The sequence below is a fragment of the Tasmannia lanceolata genome, unplaced genomic scaffold (assembly GCF_043159265.1).
Source record: "Tasmannia lanceolata isolate RefF3 unplaced genomic scaffold, GAP_Taslan_0.1 ptg000008l, whole genome shotgun sequence".
NCBI classification, from domain to species: domain Eukaryota; kingdom Viridiplantae; phylum Streptophyta; class Magnoliopsida; order Canellales; family Winteraceae; genus Tasmannia; species Tasmannia lanceolata.
Window position 1 is genome coordinate 11,592,343 of NW_027518685.1, and position 19,538 is coordinate 11,611,880.

The window sequence follows — 19,538 nt, forward strand, 5'->3', positions numbered from 1 at the left end:
TGTTATTAGGGAAATTGAAAATCACCATACTAGAAAATGTTTAGGAAAAAAAATTCAGGATTTCAAAATTGACTGAAGGTCATTTTCGTCAACGTTTGGTATAGTATTTACTATTTGGGGAACTTTTAAAATATATTAAAAAATGTACAACTCTTGGGCACTCAACTCAACTCTAAGCCTTTGTCCCAAACTAGTTAGGGTCAGCTAATGAATCCTCTAGAAAATTTTCATGAAGAAGATGAAAGGATCTACCCAGCTCAAAACTGACCAAGTCTACTCCTGACACTAGTTTGGTGATTGAGAAATTAATAACTCTAGGGTCATTTTATAAATTCTAAAGTGTGATGGAGAAATATTTCTACAAGCAAAAATCGGCTTTTCCATTTTGAAAATACAAGATTGTTTAACTACCTAGGATAAGCAGTTATACATTAGTGTAGCAAATCTGCAGTTCTTACTTCTAAGCAGTTATACAATACATTCCCAGAATGGCCCCACACATTAGATTAAGAATTTAGTGCCATGCTAAAATCACTGATAATTTTCAATACCATTCTCAGTGTATAACAGAAGTATCAGGTTCCATTTGCTGATGCAGTTGAAAAGATTTTAAATTGCTTCTTTCATATATAGTTTTAAGGCTAATCACCAATTAAGACCAATAATTGCAAACTTCTCAGATCATTGAAAACTACTAATCATTGCAACTGAAACTTAAATTTCAGTTTCAGTTTCTAATTATTTTATTTATTTGTCTCTATTATAAATTTGGTTGGCAGGAACCCTTGAATTTTGTATCCAAACCAAAGTAATGATGTAAATTATCTTAAGATTTATTTTTGTGAGAAATATTAACAAAGCCTTTGATTAAAATAATGATCATAAGAAGACCCATCATTGGTTCTGCAGTATAGTAGGGCCTCCTCATGTGCAAAGAGAATAGCTAATCATAATAGTAGGCTCTGTAGTGCAAGCCAGAGGAAGAAGGGGCTTCTCCATTCATTCATTCTTTTTTCCTTTTGTTTCCTCTCAAAAAGAATCAGAGGGCTCTTATAATTATCAACCCCTTTTAACAGTCAAACAGAAAAATAAGCAGCATCTTACAAGGAAACTTACCTGTTAAATGTGTTTAGCGGCTAATAAGAGATAATATAAGAGACTGACCATAAATTCATTCTCTCAACTAGAATATCATTAAAGACTGACCATGCATTGAAGACAAAATTATCTACATAAAATAACCAGCAAAATACTTGGGCTTCTGAAGAATGGCTCAATGGGTACTTTTGGAGTCAGTTAATACAGAAATAAAATTGAGATGATCAGAAATCTCCATTTTGCAAAAATTAACAAGCACCCACAAGTTTTATAATGATAAAAATGATGTCTAATACTCGGTCAACCGCGCCTGAAAACAATAACTATGGCAGTGCAGTTATCCTTGCAGCGCCGTTCACGGACAGCTTCCCTTACAAGGCGACGACTCACAGCAGTGGCAGATAAGCCCTCCTGTGAGAATCATTAAAAAATTAGGCAGCAATATGTACATATCTTATTCAGCAAATCCCCAAATCTTATCTTGTAAAGCCTCACAATTCAAATATTTTACACTGAAGATGTGTGAAAGAAATTAAAACAATCTAATACGTAGAAACGATTTAAATATCTACGATACTCAACTCAACTAAGCCTTTCTCCCAAACAATGTAAATATCTAAGATATGCAAGAAAGAAAAATTCCAGTTTGGTGTTGTTTCTACTTGTAGATCTGCAGATGGAACATCCAAACTTTGAGGTTTATCATCATCAACGTGATGCCTATACACAACCATCCTAGAACTTAATGAACCAGATTGCAAGTTCAAATCCATCTTGAGTTCTAATGAAATAACAGAAATGGGTGTAAGCCCAGAGAAGCAGTGATCAGGAATTCATTTCAGGAGCACCTAGGAAGCGTCTTATGCAAAATATTATGGAGTTTAAAAATGGAATTATATTTGTTACAATATTATCCTTAGTGATTGGGTATATAGATCAATATTTATTTAGATTTGGATATGTCAAAACTTGCAAAGCAGAATTGACATAGCACTTGTTAGTGTCTTGATATAACCAATGGTAGCAACAGTTACTAGAAGGAAGAGGGAATTGGACGAAATAGGTGGAACAGGAGGTGTATGTCAGGTACCATTACCTTTAACTGTTTGTCAACAAAATCAACAGCATCGCTTGGCCCAAACACCTGAATGTATCCACAACGTCGATATTATAAAGTACTGCTAAATCAACATCAAACATGAAAAAAATATAACAATAAAATTCCATGAAAGTAGCAGGGGTAGCAGAGCAGATACCCCCCACAGGCCATCGCAGCCAAGAATGATGAAGTGCTCTCTTTCAGTAAGATCAAAAGAGTGAACATCTGGGGTTGCAATAACTCCCACCTGCATTGAATAATTTCCATCATATAGGGAAAAAAAAAATTTAGTTGGTTTAGGAGTTCCAGTTAATTCAAGAGATGCAGATGCATATCTGACGCATGAAAAAATTGTCTCAATCATTGATGCAATGCATTCATTATAACCTTGCACAAAGAATGTATGGATAACAGTGCACACTTCTCTACCTCTCAAAATTGCCAATATACTATATAGACTTTTTGCTATACATTTATCTATTTAAAATTTAGGGCCATGTCTGATTTTAAGTACTGTGTGCAATTTATTTGCCTAGATGATCGATTGCGTGCATGCGCACAAAGAAGGCACCCACACACAGGCACAATTGGGGGGGGGGGGGGGGGGGGGGGGGGTATTTCCACCCCCTTAACCGGCTGAGGCAGTACAAATTCCCGCAGCCGGGAAGCCCAGTCAGGAAGACTGTGATGCTGTGCACTCGTTTTGGAGGGCAGTGATGCTGTGAAGTCATACCCACCCCATCCTCCCTGGGCTTGGAGAGCAGTGATGCTGTGCACTCACCTCTCTTCACCAGAGTATGCTGATCTCGGGGGACACTTTCCAACCGTTAACATAGCGAGTGTCTTACTCTTATGTTATGCTTGGTTGCTTGGGGTGGCTCGGAGAGTAGTGGAATAGGAAGTCAAAGGGATGAGACAAGCATTTTGATTTGCCTACAATTACCTCAGAAAATTGTGTGGTAGTGTTTGGTTGCGCAGCATATACTCGGAGAGTAGGCGAAAAAGGAGGGGGTGTCATTACCAATAGAGAGAGAGAGAGAGAGCATCATTCCCTAGAAAATTCAACCATAATTCTTTGCTTTTGGAAGAAAGGGACAAGAAAGAGACAAGCAATTATTACATGAGAGACATCCAAGGGAATCAAAGGGAGTCCAGTGCATTTTGGCAACCAAACGTGGAATGGCATGCCAAATCCAAACCAAATTCCAACGGCTGCTAAGCTTTTGTGCAACCAAACGAAACATTAGAGTACCAGTTGGTGGGTCGAGCGAATTCGGAGAGTTGCGAGACTCATGATGGTGATCGGGTAGGGCAGATGATTGGCGAGCTAACCACATGATGGATGGGATGATGCTGGTGACGGCGATCACATGCTTGTTGTGTTGCTGTAGTGTGTGCGGCCAAAGGGTCATGAAGCATTAAAAAGTCATTGTTGGTCGTAATGTTTGTCACTTGCCCTCACTGTTTGTCGCAGTGTTTCAAAACACGGATGTGGGTCAAAATGCAGCCAAAGCAAATCCTAGTCGACTCGGCATGACGCGGTCTATTACTTAGTTGATGCGGCTGAGTACTCAGTAGAGTCAAACTCAAATGAGTTTTGATTTACTTTCTAGGACAAAAGGGGACTCGGACAAGAACGAGGCCTAGGCAGAAGGGAATCTACTCGGGGGAGTCCGCAATGATGCAGGGGAGTTTTGAAACTATGGTTCGTCGTCTCTTGTCTTCATCATTGCCCATTTCGAGCCATTTTTATTGATCAACCAACCATCACCATCATGTCACACTTCGCCGCTTCTCACTGCTGATTTTTACTGCCCTACCGCTTGATCTCGGCATCTACACATCTATATGTTTAAGAATTTAATATTGTAACCAACCACACTAAATATACAGTTTTACCAAATATTAACTTTTAATATGTGGAAATAATGGAAATAATAAGTTTTGTTATAAAATTATGTTAGCATATCTGTATCACAAGCAATGGGTCTAAAGAGTTGTCAGCTATGCTCATCGGAGAGTTTATTGCCTCGCCAATTTGCGTAAACTCTGCCATGTTTGGTGATTTGTATCATCAGGTCAATCAGTTAGGATTGATTACAGAGATCCCTTGTGATGGCCTGCTGTCATAATGATTTGTGTAACTTTGAGTATTTGTTTGACGTGCTCATTTGCATTAAAACAATCAGAAGTACTCACCCCAACTCCATGTCAGAATCAAAGGCTAATACACAAGTCCCATGGGAGGATGCATGCACGCATGAATCATGTGAAGTATTGTTTTTTTTTTTTTTTTGAATGGTATCATGTGAAGTATTGTTTAAACAGATCAAAGAAAGTTCGTAACATTTTCCTGATTATTTGTTTACCAGCAAACATTGACAGCAAGATAACAAATGCCCAAAAGACCAAACTCATGAAAACATGCGTAGGACAATCTAGCAGTCTAGCCAAACTCCAACTGTGAATCTACCAACTTTATCCAATTTTCCAGCTTATTCAATATGGGAAGCACAAGCTATTCTATTCTTTAAAAAAAACAACATGAAACCCATTATTTTTAAGGTAACAAAGGTAAACACTAGAAGGATGAACACCACTACATGTTGACAATGAGCATGTGATGCCTGGAAAAAAAATTGAAAGGCGTCAAATCAGAGAAATATGGCTTAAACCTTCTTAAACTGGCGATCTCCAAAGGCCCTAGAAACCTCAAGGCGGCCTTGCAATCGTCCGTTTGAACCTATGGAGCCACCAGCCTAAGGAAGCAAAGAAGAATACAGTGCTTATTAAAACAGATAATTGTGGTTCAGAACTAACTACCAGCTGAAGTAATCAATGAACCAATCTCAAACAAAAAGAATATTTATATTTTTTCAAACATGAGACAACAAAAGAATACTTCAAAGCAAAAAAGAATAATGTGATTAATAAAACAAATAATTATGGTTCAGAACTAACTACCAACTGCAGTAATCAATGAGCCAATCTGAAACAAAAAGAATATTTCTATTTTTTCAAAAATGAAAACAAAGAGAGAATATTTCAATGCTTTCATTCAAAATGTTGAAGTCCTCTTAGCCAACCAGCTTACTTTCGAAAGGAATGTGTCAAAAGAATTCTTGTTTTAGTGAATGTTCATGCAAGATAACCAACATTTCACACGACCAAAAGAGAAGAAGGCACACGTGGATGTTATTTATGATTAATATCTAAGATAGGACTGCCAATAGGCTGGGTTTCCATTTGAGCTTTTTGAGGCCCAGTCTAATATGGGCCAGGATTTGTCCTTGACCCAATTGGGTCATGGGTTAGGACTAGGCTTCAACAAATAAGTCCATTAAAGGTCGGTCAGACCACTGACGGATTCAAAGCGAAAGGCTCCACTGACCGATATCAAGGTCGCACAGTTGGACAGGACAATGTAGAAATGTATGCTCCACTGGTAAGATGAACTCCATAAACAGTATTCCCTCTGTTGCTGCCAACTAAACTAGAACATCAGAACAACTTGACGTGAAGAACCTGCTTACTCATGGAAACTTACAGGAGGAGGCTTATATGGCTCCTTCACCTACTTTCATTATGGTTGTCACTTGTCAACTAACCAGATTTGAGCCACATCGAGCAAGTTTGACTCATGATCCAGTTCGAGTAAGATTTAGTTGCACAATGAGAGAGAGAGAGAGCTGAAAAAAATAAATGCAATAAAATATCGGGCGGATAGTTCTCCTCCACTTCTCTCTATTCAATACAGCTTTGATTGCATCTTCTTCCTCTTTATTCGTGGCTTCTTTAGGCTGTAAATCAAACCCTGCTGAATCTGGGACGAGAGAGAGAGAGAGAGAGAGAGAGAGAGAGATCAACATCTCAGGCAGAAAAAAAAGTCGTTGCTAAATGGTGTGTATACATCAACACCTCTGAGACGATGATTTGTGGTGGGCGTATGAAAAGATAGAACCATCTGAAATGATAAGATTTAAAGGAATATGATTATTTATACTATCCAAAATCATAAGACAGAGGGATGCATCAACATCTCTGCCACCAAAAAAATAAATCGTTGCTATGTGTATACATCAACACCTCTGAGACGATAATTTGTTGTAAGGGAGAGAAATAGGAGAGACGACTAAGGTGTGTGAAAAGATAGAACCATCTGAAATGGTAAGATTTGAAGAAATATGATTATTTCTATGATTTGTGGACACGGACACAAGCGTCGTGTGTCGACACGGACACAGAGTGTCGGACAAGGCAAACCTCCAAAATTTAGAAACGGGGAAATGGCTAAAATAGAAAGTAAATATATAATCATCATTTGTGGATACGGATTGATTCAAGTTTTGACATGGATAGGAGTTGTCTGACATGGCAACATCTAAAAATCTAGAAATGGTGACACGTGCATACATATAAAATTACTGATTACTATCATAATCTGTAACAATATGAATATGATATTCATTTAACAAACTAATAAATATTAGAATTAATCAACTATAATCTAAGACAAACATGAGATAATCAAATAACAACACATTCATCAATTTAATCTAGTTCTCTTCCGTCTCCAATATACAATGAGAAATTGAGACCAATATGATACAATGAATATATTATTGGAATAAGAGCGTGTTTAGGGTTTTAGGTTTAGGGGAGGGGATATAACAACAAATATTAGTTAAAGTAGAGCTAAAAGAAGAGTTTATAATAAAAGAAGAGTTAATAATAAAAGAGGTAAACACAATATTCTATAATAAAAACGTTTCCACACGCCCACATTAAGTCCAACACTTCTAGTAGTACATTTAAAAGTGTCTAAAGGAATGTCGACGCGTGTGGACACACGTGTCGTGTTGGACACGGCACAACATGAGTGCCAGAGAAGATTAATTATAATTGCATATATAATATTCTTATCATAAAATCAACTTGAAATGGCCTTCAAATGTATTTCTGAAGTCATGAACTTGCATGCTAGTTATAAAGTAACAGTCACTAATAGTATAATAGAAGCAAGAAAACAAAGATTGCGAAAATATATTCGTAGGAGGATATAATATTTAAAATGTAACAATTTCAACAAAAAACAACAAAATATTAACTCCCAAGTATTTAGTTCTTACCTTTTGAATGCGAGCACGTTCTTGTGGATAGATAGCTTTGTGTTCCCTTGTCATAACAATGGCCTTTAACGGGCAACTTGTTACAAATCCATCAGCAATAGATGATCGAGCTAATACCGCTTTTGCATCGCCAATGTTGGCAACCAATACCTAGATAAATTAATGACCCGAAAATTGACAGGCTCAAGTTGATTAAAATTGTGGCCAAATCAATACAAAGAATTAGTTCATCAAGAACCACAATTATCACCAATATTATTTTTATTGAAGTACGAGAGTTAAATGTCAAGTATGCATATTTTATTTATTTTTTGAATGGCCCCCCAGTAAGCATATTATGCATGTCCGTAATTGATTCCTTTTGGCCTAGAGCATTAGATGATATTCCTGCCCTAATGCTCTAATATTTTTGAGAAAGTGAATCTGAATCCTTGTAAGTGGCAATCATGCAAGAGATTTGCACCATTCATTTAGTTTGACCCACTTCAGACAAATAGTGCAAAAATCACATTGATTAGACCATCTTAACTCTCTAAATTATGTTCTAAAAATGAACAGTTATGAAAATGATCCGCAATGCATATTCAGTTGGTAAGTGCTCTCCAATCGCATGGTTAGGATTTATTCTAACTATGGTGGGGCCATGATAGCGATCAGATGAAGACCTAAAGGAGAAAGAACAAGAAAGACCTAAAGGATTAGGAATTCCAAGGATGAGATGGAAGCTACTACTTCGTCATTGGGTTTTGAATAGGTTAGTAATAAGGTGGGGGCCATCTTGGTCAACAACTTGTTTAAGTGAATAGTTTTATTTTCATTGGTTTTTAAGTAATGATCTATTTTTTGTGAGATTTAAGTGAGAGACTTCAAAAGTTAGAATTTCATCAGTTTAAATCACATGAGCGCATAAGATAAGGTTTTAAGTCGCTTAGAAGTCTCTACAAGTTATGGTAGAAGTCATCAAAAACATGTTATAAATGAATGAAAAGACCCTCTTTTGATCTTTTGCAACAATGTGGATGTTATGTCTACATGTCTCCGTGTGATGCCTTTACTTTCTTCGGTGTGATGTCCTAATAGAACCATTGGTGTGATAACTTTGGTCTTGTTGGTGTGACTCCAACAAACTACCATATCTATCAAATTATTTATCTCTAGTTCCTATCTCAAGTCCTCGTTGATCTTTTAGTTTCTTCTATCAAGTTTCTAGTTTTTAATTGACTTTTCTGTTTAGATTTCCTTCTTTCCAGACATTATTTTCTATTATTCTTCTAGTTCTTCAACAATTTCATTCTTCTCAATCTTGGATGCATCTAGGGTTTTAGGCATACATCTCCAACTCCACAATCTATTAGATCTAGAATGTTCACTCATCCTATTGCATTCGAATTTCATGGGAAACCCTAGTTTCATCTAGTTTGCACATTAGACAGCTAGAAATGTTATTTTGAACACCATTTCTTCTTGTTATATTGCATCCATTAGTTTTATCTCAAACACTAATCATTAGAAAACCCTAGATCTCCCTCTAGTTCATATTCCCTTTGGTTCTGCATCATTTTTGGTATCAAGGCTTAGGTTAAGATGACTCCTCGAAACAGCAGAAGTCATATGGGAAGGCTGACTGATTTGCAGAGGGATGACTTATAGATGGGAATTGTTGAGAGGCTCGAGATCTTGGAGAGAAATCAGGGGCATACTCTTGACCACGAAGGAGAAACAGTGGTCGAACTTGGAGCCTTATAATAATCAAGATGGAGACGAGGGTGATTCAATCCACAATGGTGGAGGAAGTCACCAGTTTGCCCCACCATCTAAGACATTTCCTACATCTGAATGTGTTAGAAACAACATCACACAGGTTCCTATGAGTGAGCAGACTCGAGAAGTCTATAGATTAAACCTATGGAATTAGAATCTATGAGAGATATCACCAAGAAAGTCAAAGTAGATGTACCTGTTTCTAGCAAAAGCATTGATGCACAAGTGTCTGTTGGCTTGCTAGCCGAAACTATTGGTGGTTGACCGAACAGATTGTAACTTATGTCCTCTAGGACTGAATTACATTCTCACATAGAGCATTGTACCAAATCTCAAATTAAATAGCACAACATCTCATCACCAACAGCCTGCCTTAGACTTAAAAACAAAATACCCCCTACATCAGATCGTAGCTCAGAGCTTTGATTTACCTCCACATGCATCCATCCATCTATGAAGTAATATAGTATCTTGTAATTGTAATTTGTAAACTTATTTTCCAAAAGATATATTTAAATATAAATACATTTAAGGAACAATTTGCAAACAATTGGAACACCATATAATATGCCATGGTGGATAAATGTTGATCACCAAACTTTATCGACCTAGCATAGTAAAAGGATGTTGAGGACAAAAGTAAATTAGTATTTCGCAAAATTATTTTCCAAAAAATGTGTTTAACTCAAAGTTACTAGAAACGCCCCCAGAAGGTGAGAAGCGCACTTCCAAGGAAGCGTGTTTTGGAAGCGAGAAATGCCACTCTTCCCAAAAATTTGGGAAGTGTGTTTCCCCAAATTGGGAAGTGTGTTTCCCCGCGCGTTTCCCCAATCTTTGCGCTATATCATTTGCAGAATTTCATGGAAACAGGATTACTGAAAATATAAGGAACGGGGTATTTACATGCGAAGTCATTTAAGCAACCATTTATTAAGGATTTATATGTAAATAGGGAAAAACACCCCATTTGGATTTGTTAAAAATAGGCCCAAGACCCAAATCTAAAAGGATTAAAGGTCAACATTCTAGTTCTAGTACAAAATCCGACATTTTTCGACCATTCTAGGCTGGTCAAAATCATAACTTCCAAACGATGGGGTATTTTTCCAATTTTAAAATTTCATAAATTCTATCATGTTCAAACAATATTAAATTCCAAAAGTCCGGAAAAAATCTCATAATTGGTCTCTAAATTTTTCTCATCTAATCAAGCACCAGCAGGCATTTCAGCTGATAGTGATTTTCCTTTAAGTACATGTTGCATGTAATTTATGATGGTCGGATTCAAATTGCTCGTGTTGGTTGGAAACTGGAATTTACTTAATTTAAATTTTGTCATTTTTCCAATTATTTTATGCTTCCCCTCTTGCTTCCCCGACCCTTCACGATTCTCACTTCCCGCCTTCCTGAGAGCCTTCTCTTCCAGCATGGGCAACAATGGCTTAACTATAAATACATTTAAGAAACTATTTTCAAACAATCAGAACACCATAGAGTGTGCCCTGGTGGATGTGTTGATCTCCAAACTTTATCGACCTAATATGGTAACAAGTTTTGAGGGCACAAGGGTCACCTATGAGATTGGCTTCTAATATGGTAACATCATGTACCTAGTAGTCTCTTGGGAAAGCTTGCAGAAACCCTAGAACTAGAAAAACTGACGAATAATCCCACCAAATAGGATAAGTCCACAACTACCCACCCTAGTTGTTTGACTTGTTACAAACTTCCTATCCTAGCTCATAAAGAAGTTGAGGAGCCACTTCATAATATCATAATAAGGGATGGCTTGGTTGAAGTCCACCTCCATATTTTTTTTTCTCAAAAAAAAAAATCCTAAAAGAAAATCTTTTTTGTATGGATTTTTTTTTTTTTTTGAATGGCGCTTTTTTTGTATGGATGTTACTTAGGATGATCATGAGACTTTCATTCCAAGACTCATAAACAAGCTGAGGATGTCATCATAAATAATATGGGTTACTTCAACAAGGTAACATCGCATCCATTGATTTAAATGCAAACTATGTAAAACGACCATATGTCCAACCAATGTCTAAATACAAAAAAATGGATTTACATGTGTATGCATCATTCCAGCAAAGTCACTAGGTGAGATAGTGGCACGAGCAAGACAGGGGAGTAGCTACCTACATGACTCCCGGTGGGTTAGACATCTGTGCACAAAACCAAATAGACTAACAAGCATGCATAGAAACATAAGCAAATGCATGTAGAAAAAGATATATATGCTCATGGTTTTAAATTTCGGCTGAAACCGACACGAAACAACCGAAATGTTTCCGTTTCCATCTAATTGAAACCAAAATGCATACAAAAACCAAAACCGCAAGTGTATTAGAGGTATACTATATCACTAATTACCTAATTATATTGACATGTATTGCATGTAAAAGGTAGTGTATGTGTTATACATAAATATTTATATGAATTACATGAAAAATGTTTCATGTACTGAATTATCAAGCATGAGCAATAGCACGTCATTAGGTATTCGATGTTGTTAAACTATTATAGATGATTGTCTTGCTTATATAATGGTCTCTAAGTGTATATTTGTGCTTATTCTAGCATTTCCTGATGATTCATCGTAAAATTCTATCATTTGCATACGCTTCCATACAATGTGATCTCACAGGATTTCCACCGAAATTTCCAACACAAACTGAAATGTTTCTATTTCCATGGCGACCGAAATCGAAACCGAAATAGAAATTTAAAACCTTGTACATGCTCATACACAAGTATACAATAAGTCAATAACACGAGCATATTAGAAAGAATTAGAAATTTATAATCTAGCTACGGACAGGAAACAAAAATTGCTAGGGAGTGCGTCAAAAACATAACATATTACATATAACACAACTTTGAACAATACAAATTCAGGGTAATGCTAAGAGCACTATATTAGCATATGTTTTCATGAACCATCTTGTTCCAAGTGGATGCAAGATGAGTAAAGTCATTGAGATCTATAGTAAAATGTAAGGATTCCCAAAGATTTCTCATTCAAACAGCACAACATGCTTCGAGTCATTAACATAGCATGAAAACTGTTAATTTCTGCAAGTTTGTCCGGTGTGCGATAAGTAACATATGAAAAACTGCTTAAAAGAACGAGTGGTCACAGACTTACAGTTTGCCCCAAAATCCAAACACAGACAGCTGTAGCACCGTCTTGCCACCCCCCTAAAGGTTAAACCCAAAACCAACAATTAAAAATTAAATCTTCATTGAAGCTACAATTAGAAATTTTTAATGGTGCTCTGCATATTTAGCTAGACCTTATTTCAAACTGTTTATGTGTTATTGCAATTACATATGAAAATGTGCTTTCAAGGCCACCAATTTCCTAGATAAATTCCTATGGGGAGTGACAAAAAATCTGTTTGAAAATCTCCTCTCATCATTTGAATATTTTAAATTTCCACTAGGGAGTTTCATTAGCTTAGCCAATGGATAGAAGTAATCATTTGAACACTCTCTGCTTTTGCATCTAGGTTTCTAGAACGAGTTGCACTAATTTGTGTACAACGTAGGTGTTGGATCAACCATCATGCATTTTAACACTTAATCAATCAATCTTACAAGAGTTGTATGTGCGAACGAAAAAAGGAGTGGCATTCTAGTGTTTCAATAGGCAATGTTAGAAGTGCATAATGTATGCAACTGTGCATTGGCAGCTTTTAACTATAAAGGATCGTATCATGTAAGGACATAAATGAGTATTAAATTATATTGAGAAAAGAGATGGATTGAATAAATCTAGCACTACCTGAAGAACTTTGTTGAATTAGATTCTCATCAGTTCTTCGAAAACCTGAAAATTTGAAGTTGTCAAATAATGATGCCACAAAACTATCAAATCAAATCTACATTAAAGGAAGTGGTATAAAGTGCACATGTAGAATCAAAGAGGGATTGCTCACATACTCAAAGAATGAAAAAAAAAATAATGAGAGCACCTCAAGAAGCAAAATCGTCACATAAAAAATGATGAAACAATGTTATAAAATAGGTAATTGTAAAGATGAAGAATGTTGTAAAGAAGATGTACAGATGTTTTCCTCACCATTCAAGGAAACTTTTCATTCTCGATCTAAGACATTTAGAAACCCAAGTCTGCACCTGCACTAGTCTTACTAACTAAAGGGCATGATGATACCACCAAAGCAAAAGACATGGAGCAAATTAGGTGAGAGTACTACAGATACAAACTATGGAAAATGTCTACAGCATCCCCAGCCCGACCTATCCCCCAACCTAAAGTAGATTGATGGGGAAGTAAAATCAACCCTTGTTCTTACATGGGTTACTATGATACAAAATGAGCCACTTCAAATAGGTTCATTACTCCGGCCCACACAAAATTTCCACTCATATCTCAACCATGCTCCTCATCATGGAAACTTCAATAAAAAAAAAGTTGTTTTTTTCTATTAAAACAAGCAACTTTTTTTAAAATAAAGGAGCGATTTTCCAAAGTTTATGTTTATAGGAATTTTTCTATAAATAGTGGTGCAGCATGTAAATTGTGTGTGCATGAGTGAGGATGTGTGTGTGTTACAGAAGCATACGATCCACAAACAGGTAACTGTTAGTGCATGATGCCAATCCCTTTATGCCCATCTAATCAAATCCTTAGGTCAATTACTACATGCACACCAATCTAATTACTCCGTTTCAAGAAAGACTCAGGCCACCCAGTTCACACCTCTGACTCCTTATCCTTTCTAAGAAGGATCTTCAGAACTAAACCTCTAACAAGATGTCAGATACACATAACATTATATATGCTAGAATACAAGTACCCAAAACAATGAAAAATGCCTTACGTGGCTATACCATTTTCCAAGAATGCCAATTTGTCCTTAAAGTCTATTTTTTACCACCACTATTGACCTATAAAGTTACAAAGAGATCAAACAAATATGCCAACTGCCAAGGAATTAGTGAAAGGACCAGACACCATACCACTGAGATGCAAGCAGTTTACAAGTAAGAAGTCAGTACTACCCCAAGTTATATTAACTCCATAAGTTAGAAATGTGTACCACTTTGTATATCAATTAACTGCCATTCGTATCTCAACAAGTAACAAGTATGTATTTCCTCCTTAATGATGGTCTCACAAACCACTTTTAGCACTGGCACAACACATGTAAGGAAAAGATACTTGAGAGATACACCATTAACATACCATATGACTAACTTCAATACGATATACTTGAGAGATAAATCATTATCATACCATATGACTAACTTCAATACGATACCTTCAAGAATTGCCTTTTTAGCAGCTTTTACATCCATCTGCAATTGTCATAAAACAGGACATGTAAAGTGATATATTCTAAGTAGTTAAAATCTAGTTAGGTGCAACTTGTTTTTCTAATAAGAAGAAAAGTCGATTCAATAGAACAGGACATTATTTCAAACAAGAAGGAAAGTGAAAAATATAGTCGCCGTTGCTTTATTCTTGTAAAAAAAAAAAGAGTGGAACAAGCAACTACGGAAACACAATTATATAAAGTGTATTCCTTCAGAAGATATTTTAATGGATTTCTGAAATTTTAATGTTGAATACCTGGTTATGAGGGCCCTAAATAAAAAAAAGTTCGAATGAGGAAACACCATAGAATCTGTTATCTTGTATATAAGTTTCAAAAAAAATTGGCACAACTGCATCGTAGAGAATACAAACTAAAAATTCCAGTAATGTCACAAACTACAATGAGTGGAAATGGTGATTTTAGCCGTATGATTGTAAGTGGACAGAAGAAGAGGAAGAAGAATCTGAGAGAGCAAAATAAATGCTTTTTATTACCATACCGAAGAAGAATCTGGATAAAGTTGTACACATTATTGACATTATTGACGACTTAAAATATTTCCTCTTCCACAAGGACTCTTACAAAAAGGATTCTAAGTTGTTAAGAATCTCTACAAGTCAAAGGATTCCCTTTCTCGAGAGGATTTTTTTTTTAGAAAAAAAAAAAAGATCATTTGTCAACATCCTCTACACTTCAAATAATCTTCTCCCTGGCAGAATCTTTTACCAAAAGGGTAAGCTTAAAATATCAAAGTTCAAGAAAATTCTAAGAATCTCACGCTAAAAGGATCCGTGAGAGAGGTAACGATTGTCTCACTCTAAGATCTCTCATGACAAAGATTTAGTTTAAATTTTGTTTATGCTTTCTAAATTGTCTTAGTTAGGAAATCTCTTGAGGTAATTTCTTTTTTTTTTAATGATATCTGTAAGAAATTTACCGACTTCTCCAAAAGCTTAAGCTGTTGGAGAAAGGTGTTATTTATCTTTTATACTTTAACACTCCCCCTCACATGTGGCCCACTTGGCAAACACGTGGCACATGTGGTCCCACTTTGGGCCGACCATCGCATGTGGATTTTTGCTATCCGGGAGGTTTGAACTCGAGACCTTTGGCTCTGATACCATGTTAACTTACCAACTTCTCCAAAAGCTTAAGCTGTTGGAGAAGGGTAGTATTTAATCTTTTATACTTTAACACTCCCCCTCACGTGTGGCCCACTTGGCAAACACATGGCACATGTGGTCCCACCTTGGGCCGACCATTGCATGTGGATTTTTTTTTTTTTTTGACATCGGAGAGGTTTGAACTCGAGACCTTTGGCTTTGATACCATGTTAGAAACTTACCGACTTCTCCAAAAGCTTAAGGTGTTGGAGAAAGGCGTTATTTATCTTTTATACTTTAACAATATCAAAGTTATTACCATTCAAAAAAAATGATATCAGGGTTATTTTCTTTCTTTATGAAATATAAGTAATGGCCATTAAAAGTATAAAATTAATGTGTTCCGTGTGTGTGATTTTTATTTCATACATAAAATTTGTATACATAGGATTCTGTGGGCTTGATGCCCAAGCTCATTTATTGCAATAACGCAATATTGCACTTCAATTGCAAGATGAAGATCCCTCTTCTATAATGTCAATGATCATTCGATGCCAAAAGCTTTGCTTAGATGCCTTTTTCACTCTTTGATAGATGTGGTGTCATCACCTGCAAGGATGATATTATCTACATAGTAACAAGAAAATAGTGCCTTCTCCACTTCACAAACATAGAGTGATCTGAATTGCTCACAACAGGGCCATTATCCGTCATAGATCCATAAACCTCTCATATACGCACTACAAGATTGTTTGAAATCACAAAGGGCCCTCCTGAGCCTGCACAATTATCATCTCCCCTCCCCTCTCCTCCCCCCCCCCCCCCCCCCCCTCCGCGGCGAAAAAAAAATGCTAAAGCCAAAGTGAAGTATCATAGTGACCTTTTGGCGGTCTTCAAGAAAAATGCATTCTTCACACCTGATTAATAAAGAGGCCGAGCCTGTTTTGCAGCCACAGATATGATGACTCAGATGGAGTTCATAAGTGATAAGTCATAACTACCACGAATGGTGCAAAATAACAAGAAAATTCACATAGATGCTAAGGCATTTTGTGACCAGTCAAATCCTATATGTCTCAATGGAGTTCATAACTACCACAAATGGTGCAAAATAACAAGAAAATTCACATCAGATGCAAAGGCATTTTGTGACCAGTTAAATCCTATATGTCTCAATAGCATTGTTTGCCCCTGATGACAAGATAACCCAACTTCCAGTCGTTTGTTTTCCTTAACACATAAGGTGATTTTCAAATGTGTGATTATTATTATTTTTGAAAGGTTTGATTATTTTCAAAGTAATCCCCCACCCCGCAAAAAAAAAACTAAGAGAGGACAGTAGTGTGTTTAAAAACTTATACTCAACACAAGTTGGCGATTGATGTAACGAGTTTTTTAATCAACTTGGGAGAGTCAAAGGAGTTTTTAATTGACTCAATAGGCCAAAACCGACTACACTCAGGCCAGTCGATGATTGACTCGGGAAGATTTTTTTTTTTTAAATGGTATATGGACCCATAAAGTGTTCTTTTTCTTTTCCTTCTCACACCAATTGGCTCATCAACTAGTTCCTTCATTATTGTCTAATCACGAATCTAAGGCAACAAAAAGAAAGAGGTGTGATCGGTCACAACAAGAATAACAACAATAATGCCTCCTTAACTTACCTACACTCTATTTGATATATTTCATATTATATAGTGACTATCACATGTGACATGTCACTATTCATGCAAATAATAACTCATGGGTGGTGATGTGAATAGTAAAACCCTATTTTGTAATGTTTGTCCATATATATAATAAACATAAGAGGTCCATTTCAAAAAATATATATAATAAACATAAGAGATCGTAAGGTTTTTACTTTAAAACTCATAATTTCCCTTCCTCTTCTCTCCTCTCCTCCTCCTTTTTTCTCTCTTCCTCCATCCTTTCCTGATTCATTTACATGACTAGATCACAACTTGATAAGAGAGCAAAGGAAGTACAATACAATTTGGTCCATTTTTTATTGAGAACGTTGATCCAGCAACAGTAGTCTAATATTGGACTGAGATCATCAATACAATTCCATATCCCTCATTCTTATGTTTATTTGTCAATCCAGCAACAATAGTCATTGTACTGAGAAGGTCATCAATACATTTCCACATTCCCTCATTCTTATTTAGTTTCATCTGCAAACAGTTTCCTTGAACCCGTAACTTAAGTCATTGGTTAAGATTGAAACTACAAGGTCAAACATGGGGCTAGAACACGCAATTTCAAATGAAAGTGTGCTTCACTGACAAAGAACTAAAACAACTCAGCATCCACAAAAGCACGTCTTACTGACAGCAGCACAAACAAAAGGATAATTAGACCAGGCAAACACACCAACTCACGTGGTAACCCAGCTGAAAGAACATTGGCATGCAAATGATCCCGTGCATACTCGGCAGCCAATCGACCTCCATGTCCATCATAAATGGCAAAGTGTGCACATCTGTGAAAAAGTGGCACGTGAAATAAATGTAAAGTGTGATTCATAAACTTCTTCAAAAAAGGAAAACGTATACAGGAACTTTGTTGAAGATTAATAAATATACTTGAAAGAGTCTTAGTGCTTAAAGATATGTCACATTGACCATTGTTAATTACATCTCATGAATGATAGAATATACAAATGAATTGCTGCAAGTTATGGCTTATAAAATAGAATTTTCTGTGAGCTTTGAAAAACAGTTATTATCAGCAAGTTATGGCTTGTAAGATAGAATGTTGCAAGAAAAAGTAGGAAAAACGGAGAAGATCGTCGGGTTTTGAAGAAGTGGAAGGACTCTAATAGTCTAGTGAAGAAGAGATATTATTATCATGAATGATTGATTAAAGATCCAGTAAAGTGAAAGCCAGTTACAAGTAAAAAGTAAGGACTAGCTTTGATTAAAAACACTAATGCAAATAATTAAGACAAAGAAAATGGTGAACACCTCAATTTCCCAGGAAATTCGAAGCTAGCATCAGGAAGGACAACCCATGCATCCTCCATGTTGTGTCTAGAACCTTTATCTTCTGCTGCATCTGCTTCAATAACGGGCAACTGCCATTTCGAGTTGCATGAAATTTTATCTTGAGATGAACAGCTAGGATTGCATATCTGATTGCCCTTCCCCTCTTCCACTGGAATTTTGTTTGCATTTTGAGCATTTGTTTCTGTCAAAGCTGGATGACTTACTTCCTCTGGATTTTCAACAACCTTATCTGCATTTTCTGTATCCAAGGGACTAATTTTGGGCTTCTTTTGAACTAAATCAACATCATTTAAATCATTTCCCCGCTTATTATGACCCAGACCATTTAAAGCCTCATTGGCTGTGCTTGACTGAAAATTCTCACTCATCATACCCTGGTAGACAAACTGGAAGTATGATTCTCTAGAGAACTAAAGATCCCACAACATCAGCAGTTTATATTTTGCATAGTATTTGAGAACCAGATGCAAAATGAATACCTGCATGGTCCAAGAAACATAAGCAGCTTGAAATTAGTACAAATTGCAATATTCCAAAAGGGTAGAGTTGTTCTGTCTACTAGAAACAGGACTTGTGTGCGTTAGAGACTTAGAGGAGAAGGGCAATAAAACCCTAGAAGTAGAGAAAAAGGGCAATAAATCCAGAGAAGTAATGAAATAGCGCGGCCTTTAGAACCCTAAGTTTTTCGGATGTGCGACGCACAAAAAACAAGGGAGATAAGAAACAAAACCCTAAAATGGAGAGAGAGAAAGAGAGAGAGGGGCTGACCTGGATCTTTGAAGGTTCAAATCATCGAAGTTCTTCTTGTTTCCGGAATTAGAGACGCGCTGCCCTTTGATCGTCTCTCTACATAGAAGGGACAACACGGGGACCGTTGGTTGATTCGTAAAAGGCATGCCATGAGTTTTGAACGGGCCGGGTTTGGACCGGACCCTAATTAGGCCTAAGTTAAAGGTGTCAACGGATCCACCTATATCTTA

At 36.5% G+C, this 19,538-nt stretch overlaps 1 protein-coding gene across 3 annotated transcripts; it reads right to left on the reverse strand.

Annotated features, from left to right (window-relative positions):
* Positions 1-1,147: 1,147 nt before the first annotated feature.
* Positions 1,148-19,538, reverse strand: LOC143884360 (Protein phosphatase 2C family protein). Of its 3 annotated transcripts, XM_077387874.1 has the most exons (12): positions 19,327-19,538; positions 18,517-19,037; positions 17,924-18,032; positions 14,385-14,421; positions 14,163-14,255; positions 12,884-12,928; positions 12,245-12,297; positions 7,327-7,476; positions 4,873-4,956; positions 2,355-2,444; positions 2,195-2,242; positions 1,148-1,509 (listed from the first exon to the last, which is right to left on the reverse strand). In XM_077387874.1, the coding sequence occupies exons 2-12, from the start codon at positions 18,927-18,929 to the stop codon at positions 1,399-1,401; spliced, it is 1,233 nt and encodes a 410-aa protein (XP_077243989.1). In that variant the 5' UTR covers positions 18,930-19,037; positions 19,327-19,538; the 3' UTR covers positions 1,148-1,398. The 3 variants fall into 3 exon arrangements, with proteins under 3 accessions (XP_077243989.1, XP_077243990.1, XP_077243991.1); XM_077387875.1 differs by lacking the exon at positions 14,163-14,255 and having other exon boundaries at positions 19,327-19,527; XM_077387876.1 differs by lacking the exons at positions 14,163-14,255; positions 14,385-14,421 and having other exon boundaries at positions 17,932-18,032; positions 19,327-19,530.

Coding starts and splice junctions, on each gene's coding strand:
- LOC143884360 (XM_077387874.1), bottom strand. CDS start 18,929: ATGATGAGTGAGAATTTTCAGTCAAGCACAGCCAATGAGGCTTTAAAT. Junction 18,033..18,516: donor GAATTTCCTGGGAAATTGAG/GTGTTCACCATT, acceptor ACTTTTTCACAG/ATGTGCACACTTTGCCATTT. Junction 2,445..4,872: donor GAGATCGCCAGTTTAAGAAG/GTTTAAGCCATA, acceptor TATTCAATGCAG/GTGGGAGTTATTGCAACCCC.